The sequence below is a fragment of the Malus sylvestris genome, chromosome 6 (assembly GCF_916048215.2).
Source record: "Malus sylvestris chromosome 6, drMalSylv7.2, whole genome shotgun sequence".
NCBI lineage: Eukaryota > Viridiplantae > Streptophyta > Magnoliopsida > Rosales > Rosaceae > Malus > Malus sylvestris.
Window position 1 is genome coordinate 1,671,702 of NC_062265.1, and position 14,815 is coordinate 1,686,516.

The 14,815-nt window shown below is 35.9% G+C and overlaps 1 protein-coding gene across 2 annotated transcripts; it reads right to left on the reverse strand.

The window, feature by feature from the left end:
* Positions 1–328: 328 nt before the first annotated feature.
* LOC126625070 (protein ENHANCED DISEASE RESISTANCE 2) lies at positions 329–13,368 on the reverse strand. 2 transcript variants are annotated; one of them, XM_050294143.1, is made up of 22 exons: positions 12,827–13,368; positions 12,621–12,695; positions 11,197–11,250; positions 10,017–10,082; positions 9,811–9,914; positions 8,368–8,435; positions 8,173–8,283; positions 8,000–8,040; positions 7,797–7,897; positions 7,027–7,122; positions 6,187–6,251; positions 6,032–6,103; positions 5,754–5,909; positions 5,182–5,390; positions 5,047–5,086; positions 4,801–4,955; positions 4,586–4,687; positions 4,271–4,315; positions 4,047–4,187; positions 2,153–2,248; positions 1,942–2,043; positions 329–633 (listed from the first exon to the last, which is right to left on the reverse strand). In XM_050294143.1, the coding sequence occupies exons 1-22, from the start codon at positions 12,965–12,967 to the stop codon at positions 526–528; spliced, it is 2,148 nt and encodes a 715-aa protein (XP_050150100.1). In that variant the 5' UTR covers positions 12,968–13,368; the 3' UTR covers positions 329–525. The 2 variants fall into 2 exon arrangements, with proteins under 2 accessions (XP_050150100.1, XP_050150101.1); XM_050294144.1 differs by lacking the exon at positions 12,827–13,368 and having other exon boundaries at positions 9,811–9,942.
* Between the last annotated feature and the right edge of the window lie 1,447 nt (positions 13,369–14,815).

Here is a 14,815-nt window from a genome sequence, read left to right on the forward strand (position 1 = left end):
ATGTACCTCAAATTCATTCACCAGGATCCTTTCGTCTGTTTAAACTTGCAACAAAGCTAGTCAAGAAGTCGCATATCTTCGATGCATAACACCATAAGTGGCTATGTCAACGGTTAACACCATAAGTAGCTATGTCAATCGTTATGTCAAGCCATACGTGTTAGAACACGAAAAAAGGGCTCTATGCGGTCCCCATTTTGTATAACGTCTCACAAAGGCGTACTAAGATGGGTACCCGCCATAAAACCAGGTTTTACCAATACCAATCACTCAAACACCACCTAAAACTCACGACAAAATACGCAACAGTCCTGAAAGGCTCGAAACAGAAACAAAAACGCTTACCTTGTTCTGTACGTATTATAAAACTCTTGTCACAATTTTATGCAAAAAAAATTGCACTTGAATCAGATGACCATTCCTGAAGTGAGATATGGCAATGAAATCAGGAGGCATTATATGCGTATCTGATGAACAAATGATTTTGTATGGAAGAACTGAGCGGTTAATTTGTCTGTCTGTCGGTCATGATGGATCCGGTTCCAGCTTTGGTACAATGGCGGATTTGAGATCTATATGAGAAACACGAACGGCACCAATTAGCCTCTCTGGCAATTCATCTGTACTGTTTGCCTGCAGGTAACCAGTTCATAGTCAGTATACAACATAATATTTTGCTAACGTGAGCTTGCAAGCATTAAATCAAGCAATGAAATAGCGAGAAGCTAGTGTCTTAGTGATAAACTAAGCATCGCAGAGAGATAAAATCCATTGGAATCGTTTAAAATGAGGCTGACATGGCCTGTGCGAATACTCATAAACAAGAAAAACTAGGCGAAACTGGCCTTTCTACCTTTTAAGTGCCCATTGCCAGAAATGAGACCTTATCAAAGGCAACACAGGATACCCAACACGTGACAATAAACGTGGATCATTATGTTATTGGTAACAAACACAAACAGAAACTGGTAAAAATTTTACTGTAATCTTCAGAGTCTTGCATATTATATCATATTCGAGACATGTTCCAACAAATTACATCTATTTTATGATTCAATTTAATCAAAGTCTGACATAGGTAGGTTGAGCTAGGGGTAAATGACATTTATTGTATCTGTAGTTTCGCTAGATATCCATTTCAGTCCATGTACTCTCAAGTTTAGCAATTAAAAGAATGCAGTTTCGTTTGCTTGAACTTGTAATCAACTTCAATCCGTTAAATCAATCAAATGGGAGGATGAATATATGAACTTACAAACGTGCAAAGAGAAAATACACATTTTGGGTAGTCTGGAAACCATGTGTACACATGCTACGCACATTATCCTTCCATCCAGACATTTAATAGATTTGTCAGAACGGTTTTGACAGATTTTAACAGATTATATTCCTTAGTTTCCAGAAATTAAAACTACAGGAACTATAAACTTTAGTTGGGGCTCCTGATAAATGCGAGTTTCTGAGTTATAGAATAGCATATATGCAATTTCGATTCCCAGAAAATGCAACAAGTACTATCTGAAGCTTTGAAACTTTAAAAGCTAGCAACATTCTCAAAAGTTAATAGCGAGCTAAAAGAAATTAGCAAACAAATCGTTGCAAGAGGTACCAAACCCAACTGAAAGAAAAAAAGAAAAAGTAATTTATATTTAAGCGCTAGAATAAATCTAAAACCCCCATAATTAATTGCATGCATACTGCCAGGACATATCTGAACCAGATCTACCAACCCAAGTTATATTTGACGCTGAAAAATTATTCAATAATATTAATTGCCTAAACTACTATTATTTCAATCTGAACTACATAAACTAGGGGCTAGGCCTCATTTATTATTCAATCGATCACTCATTCACTAGTTCAAATGTATTGCTGAACATGCCTTTGATGAACAGTACAGTATTCCATGGTCTATGATAAAATATTTTACGAGAAGCATACCTGTACAAGGAAAGCCATGTCAACCACCAATGAGGTAATTACGCCAATTACCAGCCCCAAAACCCCATTAGCAACAGTAGATGAACCAATATCCACATCAATCTGCAGAATAATAAACCAAATTACGTATTTATACTTAAAAGAACCTTGCCAACCACAAGACCCAATAAGTTAATAAAAATGCAAAAAATATCTGGCAAGATTATATTACTTCTAAGTACTTAGGACCACGGATATAGTTGCAATCAACAGCTTTTCCCAACAAACAAGGAGTGCTTCCAACACTCTGGCGGACAATCCATGAACCCTGCATGGTTCCATAAATAATGTTAATAATATACATCCATAAAAGAACCTCTTTATATGGTACAAAAAGATAGAAGAGAAGAAGAACAAAAATAAAATAACAAAGAAGGAAGAAGTGTGGTGAGAAACACAAAAAATCAACACTGTTACAAGGATGAAGGGAAAAGAAATTTCATATCAGTAACCCTGCTAAGATTTTATTAGCTGAAAGTGTATGCTAATATGACACTATCAATTGACATATTGGGTATCTTATTCTTAATACAAATCAAGGATGAAAATTGTTGTGAATATTGCGTTTAAGAATGGGAAAAGTAGAACAAACTCGAGAAATCGAAAACAAAATAACCAAGATAAATACACCAAGAATTAACGTGGTTCGGCTATATGTGCCTAAGTCCACGGGACAGCATCAACAATCTTTCACTACACCAATAATGAGTACAACCAATAATCTTGCCAAGTCTCTAAAATTAAGTACTTGGCGATAAACTTGAAAGAAAAAGAACAAGAAATACACTCTTTATCTCTTTTCTTTTCTCCCACACACACTTTTCCCTGACAATATTCTCTCACTCTAATCCCTTGAGTGGTATACAAAATATTGTTTTGCTCCCATTCGAAACTAGTACAATAGCCCCCCTTATATAGAAGGTCTTCTTCAATTAGGTAAACAACTTCAATTGGGAAAAAACTTCTAATTGGAAAACCAACTCAAATTGTTTGGGAAAACAACTAAATCCTCTAAGTCTATAATTTCTAATAGACTTGGGACAACTCATCATGGGTTGGAAAAACCCAACAAAAATAACAAGGTCGGGTGAAACCATTCAAACCCTAACGTAAGTGAGTCGTGACTCGTGACTTGTGACCACCTAATCCCTTCCTAACTATTTCCCAACTAGACATTCCCACCTGCAACCCTTTTGACACCCTTCAAGAGTAAGTTGGCATTACTAATGATCTTCAACCTACATTAGTTCCCTGATAAGTCTTTTGTGAAGCTCAAGGACTAGCCTAATCATTACCATATTGCTCAGGTATTGAACTAATTTGATTCACAAAGAGCATACTCTCTTGAGCTCAAGAACTAGCCTAATCATCACAGGTCGTTCTAAAATGGAAACTCACTGGTCCTTGTTTCCTTGTTGCAACAGGATTCAGGGATAGTACTCAGGCAGCTGTTTGTTTCTGTTTCCTTAGCTGCATGTGGTAGTGTACAAGCACTTTTCTTATATGTGTTCTTGTGTTTTGCTGTCTTTTCAAATCTAAGATGAGGTTTAGCCTAAGTATACGATTTCCCATACTGTGGCTGTTGTCTACTTTGTTTTGCTCCTCTTTATTCGTTGTACAGAAATCCTTGTTAAGATTTTGTTTGTTCTTTTGTTGTTTCCCCTTGGTGCTGTGTTGGCCTTCTTTTCTACCCAGGGAGTATGTGTCCCTTGTGTTTTTGTTCTGTAGTGAACCAGGAATGATACGGTACAGATATATCATCCAAATTATCTCCGATTTCTATGCCCCAAAAATTCCGAAATATCGCAGCATTATGAACAGATATACTTGTTTTTGTAACCTTATCCTTCAAGAAATTATTTATATGTATAAATTCTGCTTTATTTATATGTATAAATAGTACACAAGCACATTTTTAAGTAAAGGAATCTCCTAAAAGTTGATCAATACTATGATTCATATAAAACTCATGAGCCAAAATTCAAAATGGTGGTCAGACAACAACAGTCCTGAAATTTGATATGAGCATTTATTTTTTTCATATATAAAGAAACTGATATTAATACCTTTTTAACAGACGGAATAAGCTTCAGTCTGCTTGTACGAAATTCATCATCACCATCAACAAACCGTTGCAAGAGGGATCCAGGTACTAATTCCTTTGTTACAAAATAAAATACCATACTGTAATGTGTTGATGCTGGGACCTGTAAGAGTATAGATTTTTGTCACTTCCTAGATTCTCAAAAATCATTTCTAGATCTGAACCAGATGGAATAAAGCAACTTACTTGCAAATTAACAATTAGAGAGAAAAGCCCTTTTTCTGAGGCAACCTACAGAAATTTACAAACAAGACTCAGATGTTATTAACAACAAAATAATAGGTAAGGAATATCATCCAAGTCCAGACAATGCCCTAATATAGGTAACTCAAGTGGCACTACAAGACAAAAACAACCCAACTGTATTATATGACCTTCAGTGAAATTTCAATATTTTAACACCAAAATGGAATATCTGCTAATGCTCTATAATGATTACTGATTAGAGTGTAGTTCAATTGTTGAATCAACCCAAGAAGGAATGGAGCTTCTAATACATACCTGTGCTGCACATCCCTGACGCCGAGCAACATGGTCCATTCTTTTTGTGTCTTTAAACCAATCAACAGCAACAAGATCCATTAAATGCTTCCCTGCAGGAATCTTCAGAGAGACATGGCCAACAATGTTATCAGAGAAAGCCTAAAAGTCATTATCAATAAATGATGATCCACAAAAATAAGAAACTACATAGGAATGGGCCAACATAAGAGAACCTTTGACTTATCATAACAAAAATGCTTGCTGCGAACTCTGAAGTTGCACCCATCAGAAACATTCCAGCAATCACGAGCATTATCATGGTCATCACGCCGTAGGTTACCCGAAAAACAGGATAAATCAATTTGATCAGCTGGTTCTTCTTCTACGGCTATCATGACAAACATAGTGATAAGGTGTTAAACCCAAATACTCAAACGAGGATCATAGTTTAGAATGAAACAGAAAAAGTAATTGTATACCTGTCTTCTTCATATCGTTCTCAAGACCATTTTGGTATGCCTGAAAGTATTAATAAAGAAAATAATAACTCCAATAAATAACTCATATCTAAAAAGAATATGCGGAAAGAAAAAGAGCACTAGTCTGAATCACACCTCTTGTTCAGCCTCAGCAATTTGAAATTCTTCATCTTCGTCCGAGTATTCATCCATCATCACAGAATTTCTGTTTGCGGAATTAACAGAAAAATCATGCAACTTTTGCCCCTTACGTGAAGAAACAGAAGCCGAGGACATATTGACCATAACGGGGATTCTTGGAGGAGCATTCCTTTCATCTGTTTGGGAAAACCACTCACGTAGTCCTATCATAAAAGCAAAGACTCAATTATACAAGAGATAGCTTCCTGTTGATTTTGTCACTTCAGAAGGAACGAGGTTTAAGAAAAATAGAATCCCAACTTTAAATTCCATTACAAGAAAAATATTCTTTGACATCTTTTATGAATTGTTTTTCGGCTTCCAAGCAGCTTAACTTAAGCAATAAAATTTCTGCTCTTTGATGAAAGAGGAGTGGGAATATAGACAAAGGGTATCTAATTGAACAGCAAAAATGGAAATCAACGAGGAAAGTGATACCAAACTGCAATGCTCAAAACTTTGTACTTATCACTAAGTATTGGAATAACACAGGACAAGAAATTATAACAAGTAAACAAGGAACTTACCAGCAACACTATTCAACACCTGAAGAAGACAATGCTGTTGAAAGGATGGGACATAACTCACACCCCATCCTTTCAAATCAATCTGCATCAAATGCTGCACCTGAGTTCTAGGCCTCCCATTTCGAGGTTTAAGAGGGGAAATGTTGAAACCTCCACCTGGAAAAATCAGTACGCATCAGGTTTCTGAGATAACTGAAAAATTAAAACATAAGGACAAAGATCCCAACTAGTTCTCATCCTTTGCACTATAAGGCCTCTAAATAATGTAAAGAACTCACTCTCAATATGTGCCCGCACATATCCAGGCTGTGGACCACAGTTCTCATGCTCCCTAGAACGAAATAACACAACTGCACCATGAAAAGCACCAATTGAAAATTTCCATACACCAATTAACCAGAATTTTAAGCATGGGGAAAAGCATAAAAAATACCATAGCTCCCGTCATCATTTCGACGCCAATAGCGCACATAGCAAAGGTCACGCGGCCACACAACCCTGCAACCAAAAGGAGTCTTGAGCAACAAAACTATAACTGCACACTGCTAATTAGGACATTAGTCAAGCACCTTTCATTCTTAATTACAACGTTCTTCAAAGTTGGTCTGAAGAGATAAGGGGAATCATAATAGAACATGAAACACAAGTCATTATTCACAAAATTTAACCTCCCGTTTGGTATAGGATTTAAAAAAAAAAAATCCAATTTTAGATACCGTATATTCCATTTTTAAGTCATACTTAGTGTAAATTAAAACCACTCGTTTGATATAGGATTTTAAAACCACTTTGCATTTGAAAAACAAATTCTGTTTTGGTAGAATAGTTTCTAAAAATAAGAATCTCAAAAACAACCCTTTTTAGGAAATGCACAAAATAACATCATTTTTCAATGTTTTCAAAATACCTGTACCAAAAAAAAAAAAATGTTTTCAAAATACAGAAGCACTCATCAATAGAAAAGTTATTCTACATTATGAAAACAATTTTCAGAACTAAAACCAAACATATTTTCATATTTAACATAAATAAAAATCTGTATACATACTATACAAACAGACTACTCAAATTGTATGAGTCTTTGAAAATCAAGTTCAAACCATGAACCAAACAGGCCCCCAAGTTTTCCAAATACCCACCTAGGTTCTAAGAAACCATCTACTCATAGACTACTAAATATTATCTCCTACTACATTTTACTTAACAACAGAATATGAAGCTGCAGCCAGGAACGTGGTGATTGAAGAAACAGGAAATTTAAGTTAGAGATTACATTGGGAACCAGTCTAGCTGAAGCTTATGGTAAAGTACTGCCGTATGTCCATCAACCTCCTCAACTAAGCTACCATACTGGAAACTGCAATCCCACCTGCAATCATAAAAATATGACAGCTGATACTACAAACATGTTGGCATTGCCACAAAGGAAAATAAGAAAAAGAATAGATCAAAGATATTAGGCAGTTAAGAATATATAATCTCACAATGGTAATCCTAAAGCCCTGTGTGGTTTCTCACTAAATTGCCAACTGGTTTTAGGTTGGATGCATGGTATCAAAAGAGTGTGCTCTTGAGACACAAAAGCAGCCATCTGAAACCATCTTTTACCCACCCAAAAAATAAAACATCCTAAATCACAGGGTTAAAATCCACATTTCTCTACAACATAATTGCACTATTTTTTACCCCATCAGAAGCTCAAATAAAGCAAATTGACCATTTTGAAGGTATGATACAATTTATAATCCCATGCCTTGACCAAGGAGAACCCAAAGATGGATCACAAGTTCAATTCCCTTCCATCCTTCATTTTATATGATTAGCCTCTTGCAATATGTAACTCTATACAATACACCAACAATGTATTCTCTCTTTCAATCTGATACCATTAGTTCAGGCCAGACAAGTTTAGATTAAAAAACCAAAGCAGGATTAACATAAAAATAGAGCAGTTCATTCTTTTATCGCTACATAAAATAAGCTATTATAGCAAATCATAAAAAAAAAAAAAAAAAAGGAAAATTGTAAAAGGAAAACACCTACTCAAACCGTGTTCTGTCCATGCTCATCACAAGCTCAAAAATTTCTTCACAAGTAGCCTCCACCACTCCAACAGCCTTCATGGCTCTACTGCAACTCCTTGGCTGCATATACAGAATTATAAATTGCAGTTGCAACCTAAAACAAGCTGATAGATGGTAAAATATCATAACGTACATAGTGTAAACAAAGACAGAATTCCATACAAGGTAATCTACTTCAAGAAGCTCTTCAAAAATGCGGAGTCCTGCGCCAAAACCAGAATAAGAATAAATCATTATGCACCATCAAAACCATTACCAAATAGGGTAGATGATTATTTTCCTAGATTCCATTTCTAGCATAACAAACAAAGCTCTACGACATGACAGTGGTTCACCATTTTGGCACTGGAGAAGACGCCAATGCTTTTTGGAAAATGCTTGGTTGTTGTTACTCTGGTTTGTCAGATCTGAATCTCTCGTCCAGTCTAATATTGTTTCTGGAGGACCTGCAGTCATCAAAACTGTGAGCTTCAGGAAAAGATACCACCAATCTATCCAAAACTCAATGATGGAAAGATATCAGTTTAGACCATTTCCAATTGTTGTTCTCCTCATCAAATTAGGATGAGCATCATCTTCATCTTCCTGGGCGCTAAATCTGCAACGCATTAAGAAAAAAACAGATTAAGATAATATAGTTGCATCCACAGCCGGGGGCCAATATGACAAGCACATCAAATTCCCAAGAATAGGTCCAACTATCAATTTTTCTTTCTGCTTTACTTCCTTTTTCCTTTTCCTTTTTTCTTATGACATTAAAGGGACATGTACTTCTAAAAAAATGGCTTTGGACATTTCCAAGGTTAAGGGAGTCTTTTTTACATGTAGTAAAGGAGTGAATATGAAAACCATGATGAGAATGGTTGAGATGAAAAATTGGCAACACAAGTTTAGAGTTTCAAAACCATCTCTATTAGTTTTTTTATTTCACTTTTTTTTTTGAGAAGAATTAGGGAAATACAAAAGGGAAATTAGGGATGAGGACGGGTGGATCAAGGATGGTGGTTGTTTATTTCACTTTTTATGATAGAGATAGAAGGGAAATACAAAAGGGAAATTAGGGATGAGGACGGGTGGATCAAGGATGGTGGTAGAGATGTAGAAACAAACAGTATGAGGAAAACACATAAATGAAAACTAAAGACCAAAGCCCAAAAACTATATTGAATTGTTTTCACGTTCAAGAGTTGTTTTCATGGATGCTTTTTTTTTTCTTCCTCCCTCTCTCGCTCTCTCCTATCACCTTTCTTCATCCCTCTCTCCCATTACCTCATATCTCCACAGAATGTCAACCAAAAACGAAATGATTATCAAACGGGTCCGTAGTTGTTCCAGTTGTTCCAAACATTTAGACTAGCAATAATTTAAACCATTCCATTCTAGAATAATTACGGAATTGAATGTGATAGCATTTCCATTCCACCATTCCAGTTAAACAAAATAGGTCTTATTATTGACGGAGGCTGGAATGAATTGGGTAGTACCATAAAGGTGCTACTCATTGCTTAGTAAAAGTAATGTTGGATATGGTAAAGGAAACAGGGCCAAAGAATTGTGAGGATGCTGCCGGCTCAGATTAAACCCTAACTCTGGGTAACAGGAGGTTTTGGTCTTTACTTTGGGGTTCTATAACGTCAGAGTTCAGAGACATTTCTCTTTCTTTTACTCTGCTACATTGGAAGGCAGCTATAAAATTGTCTCTTTATCAAAAACATATATATAAAATTTTATTTCTATAATTTTGTTTGGGAGCTATAGCTTTTGGTTAGTTTCCTTATAGCAATTGATCTTTGGTGGACATCTTGTTCACTTTTTGTACTTTTTTTCTCTTGGTAAAAATCTCTTTTTGAAAAAATAAATAAATAAAGGGACATGCCAATGCTCATGAAGCACAAAGAAAGGAGAAATGACAAAAGATCCAATGGCCATCAACATACAATGTCTGGTCGTATTCCATAAGTTATAGTACTTACTGACTTTCATGGTCGGATGAGGAAGCAGTCCTCCCATTATCCATGCCAGATTTGTATTCGAAAGAAATATATTTGTTACCATTTGTAACTTGTGAACCTTGATGCTGCACACAGATCAATATGCAATTATTCCTGTATTCATTAGCCCATGAGAAATCGGGAGGAAACTTAATTGTCTCACTAGCATGAGGTCCAAAAGTAACTACCTGATCAATGACATACTCTATTTTATCCTTCCATACTAGTGCCTCCTGGATGTTAAATGCTGCCATCTGGAGCAGGACAGTACCCAAATGAATAAGTACTCGCAACAAAATTTAAGCAGTATGACTTTCAGAACTCAGGATTCAAAACAATTAACAGAAGAAATGCACATACGTGTGTATAGGTGAATGTCAGGAGTTCAGAGCAAAACAGTTATGTATAAATAAGAGAACACCACAACAACCAACTACAAAAGGCTACACTTAAAAATAAAATAGAAAAATAATAAATTAAAATAAAAACCCAAGTCCATAACCAGAATAAACCACAGAAAGTGTTTTACTACTTTTGGCAATTCCCATTAAAATAAAAGTCTCCTACTCTCAGACGTGTGCAACAGCCTTTTCTTATTGGGCCCATTTATACAGCTCCTGATAACATAACAAATTAGAGAGGAGAAAACTTCACACTATGATCAGAAGTTTAGGAAGGAAAGGACAGGAGAAAATAGGTTTTATCTCTAGGGAAGAGGACAAAAAAGATATATCTCTCCTCTCCATTGGATGCTTAAGGAGAAACGGATAGGTGTAAACCCTCCTCTTTAATAAGATATATAATTAAAATGACAGTAATTTCATGGTCACACCCCCAACCCCTGTCAAAAGAACTTTTGTTTACCTGAAAGCCCTTTCAAACAGGCCCTATTATATCAGGCTCCACCCAAGCCCTTAATAAAGTCCAAAATCAGACAGGTCAATGCTCCATAAAGTATATGGATAACTTTTTAATAACGACAGCTATCTCATGCACAGATACTTTATAGCTTAAGAATGAGTAGAAACTATCATTTTGCAGAAACATAGAGATAAAATGCTCCTCGTAACACAAGGGTACACAAGTACCATCTATTAGGCCTTATAACAAACAAGTCACTTCAAAATGATCCTGGCCCTAAGATAATCAAATGTTATTGACAACACCAACTAAATTCTATGTACCATCATACCATGTGAAATCAACAATAAATAGGAATGAGTACAAAGAAAATGAAGTTTACAGATGTACAATATTTGAACTCATTAAACTTTTTTAACCATGCATATATGAACATAGATGACTAAAACAACATCAAAGGTAGTATCTTCATGCACTTTCAAAATATGAAAGCAAAAGGGCCCTCACCGTGATTCGAAGGTATTTCTCTTTCTTGTTGTAAACAGACAAAACATATACCATCTGCACCAAAATAATCTCTTTCAGAAAAAAATATTAAAAAAAATCCATCATTGGGATGAATATCAAAAGCACTGTCGAACTATCATAATTAGGATGGAATGTAAATAAAAAAGTAGATGTAACAGAAACACAGTTCCAAGTACAGCAAAGCCAACATTAAGTTACAGGCAGCTAACTGATTTTTTTCAATATCCAAAGGAAACTTGTATCCATTAATTTTCCAAAAAAGATTTAAATACAACATTCAAGCATCAAAGAATCAGAAAGTTATTAAAAAAAAAAAAAAATCTTTTCTATTTTTTCTGGAAACATTCTAGGTGGCACATAAGCATGTTCACCCAGCTGCCCCTAAATCATACGCATAACCTCTAAAAATATTTCTTGAAGTTCTAATTCTTTAAAGGAGTATGAACATAAATAGCACTCTGAGAACACGGTATAGTCAATTACAGCACTCCTTTAAACAAGATCATCCAACAATCACCTAAAAACACATGATCACATGATCTGAGAATTAGATATTAGCTGTATATAAATGTTAAGAACACTAGGATATAGGCAACGCTTCCACCCTTACAAATTAAACAAGTCATCATTAAAGAACCAAACTGAGCTTGAAGATCCAAAAAATACATGAACAAGGAATCCCCCAAAATCTGCAGAAATCAACAACCAAAATGCACACCCCAAATATCTTCCGCCCCAACCCCTCTGTAATCATCAAAGGTACTCATATTAAACTCCATTCAAATGACCCAAAATATTGCAAACACCAAAGACCCCTTGGAAAGCGTTGAACTGAATACTTAACAACTCAAAGCACCACTTTGGATAACCCAGCACATAATGAATCATTTAAACAGCTTCAACCACAAATGTAAGGAGTGACAACAGTGAAACACATACATGATCCACACTTTCCTCCCCCTCTTTACAAAATACGCACCACATTAATAAATCACCTTTTCGGATTCAATGTCTTTCATCCAGACCTATTGATGCCTTAGGCGATTTCTACTGACGCCAACATATCTACTTTAACCTCATCATGCAACAATGCTACATGTTTGCAAATCACATAAACAAGCCCACGGTTTCTCGTCAATTAGTGTTCAAAAACTTCCATCAACAAAACACACTCCCATCCCATCCGAGAAATAAATGATGAAAACAAACAATGCTTAGAACTTCTAACTAAATGACATATTCGGTATTAAACTAACCGACATCAAGTATCAAGCATTTAAATATTCACATATATGTATATACATTTTCAAATATACATGATGTTCTTCCACATCAACAGATATATATGCGTTTCCGTAAGTAAGAAATGCACAGATACAAAACAAACAAATTGATTAACTCACATGCCCATGGTGAGTCTTCAATCCTCGATCCTCCACTCTACAATTTCCATCAATTAACAGCGTCTTGATCGGAACCTAATCAAAACACGCAACAAAAACACCATTTACAGTCTTACAAAACAGTAAAAAGTTACAATTGAGCTGAAAATTCGTTCACCTAAAGACTCACTGAATCAAAAAGTGAAAAAAAGTAAATGAGAATTTGCCTGATTATCCTGAGGCTTCCGCTTGTAGTAGGCGAGTAGCCGAGACTCGAGCACGAAATACCGCATGTGAATAAAGGACCGGCCGATCTTCCTCCGCCCGTATCGTACCATCCACCCTTCGTACACAACCTTGGACGACATCGTTTCAATCCAAACGCTGCCGGAGTCCGAAATCTAAATTTTGAAACCGAAATTCTCACCGACTCGGAAGCTCCGATCACAACCTTCGCTTCCAGCGAGACCACTCTTTCACTATGTAATCTGATCACTCATCGTTCGAACCAGATTACCGAAAAATCCAGCAAATCTCGACCTAGTGCTCCGAATTCCACATTGAGATCGAAGTTCGGTGGAATGTCGAATTCCTTGAGATCTAGAGGAGAGAGAAATGGGAGAGAGGAAGAGGAGAGAGAAACAGTTTAACAGGTGGCGGTGTTATTCAGAAGTGGGTGAAATGGCCGAGAGCCGACGATGCAAAACGACGACGTATAAGTTGGGGTGGTCAGCGAGGGCCTGTATGATCCCACGACAGCGAATTTGAGAGTGCGATTCTGACGGCCAAAAGTGGGAGATCCCACGTAAGTAAAAAAGGCGTGTCCTCGCTAAAGCTTGCCACGTGGAAAAACGTGATGGGAATTTGGAGGCTGTGTGTATTGGCGCCGGGTAAATGCCGTGGCAAAATTTTTAAAAGGGATTGTGCAGTCTGTGGTTGCTTTACGAGCATCGCGGACCGTCCGAGGAAAATCAACTCATATTTTTTTGTTTTTAGTTGATAGAAGAGTGTAGATCACCCAAAACAATAGATTATTATAAATAATTTGAGCTTTAGAGACCGTCTGCAATTATATTATCAAACAAATGAGTTACGATCCATTTAGATTGGTTTTCAAAATAATAAATACTAAAAATTCATATCCAATTGGCAAGGTTGTCATTTAAATAGTCGGATGATATGTTGGTACTGCTACTATGAGTTGTTTTAATGTACATTGATTGTTCTTAGTTTCAAGACTATTTCTCTTATAAATGTTGTAGAATTTGTTCCATTTTAGTCTTATGTAATGCGATGTACAAGATTATTTCAAACACTTTGACAAATAGATAAAAGAAGGTGTTGCCTTGCATCATATCTGAATATCAAAGTGTCTTCATATCGTACAGAACTGAATAATTCTAAACAATGCCACAATTGGGTTTGAGACAATTCATTGTTTGAAGTAGAGAAGGAAAATGGTGCTAACCATGTAGGATATTTTTATTATATTTCTCCATAAGGAGGAATATACAAAATACAAGGGTTATGTACAAGCTAAGTACTTCATTACATCAAGCTTCTTCTCTATACTATAGAAATCACCAACGACCAACTTGCTAACTAAGCTAATTGTGATAGCTTTAGTGAAAAGATCTGCTAGTTGACATCCCAAATGTCGATTCCACAACCAAAATTGATGTTTGTCATCCAGTTTGGCACTTAAAACTTGATAATTGCTTCAACCTAAACAATTGTATCCTCTATAGTCAAGATGTACAAACCCTCAACTCTTTTAACACGACCAATTATCTTCTGAGTTTTAAGGCCTTGAAAATAACTATATATGTGGTAGAAGTAAGTGGAACAATGTAAGGTATCAAGTAGTTTTCCTACCAATAGAACTTTGAACTTAATATAAAGGACAACTAGAGCATGGACCAATGATAAGGTCGGAGTAAGAGAGATGGTGCCTTCACCTTTATCAGGTGACAGTCTCCATTTGCACTAGTAATATACAAATCATGCACATAATCACATAATTCATAAAACATTCTAGGGTCACCAGTTATATGATCATTGGCCGCTGTATCAATTATCCACTTCTTTGTTCCAATAAGATGTATAACAACAATATGATTATATTGAACCATTTAGTCAAAACACGAACAATAAAGGCACAAAAATATGCAATGAAATTGAAACAATTCACCACAAATACCCTTCCCAACACTATA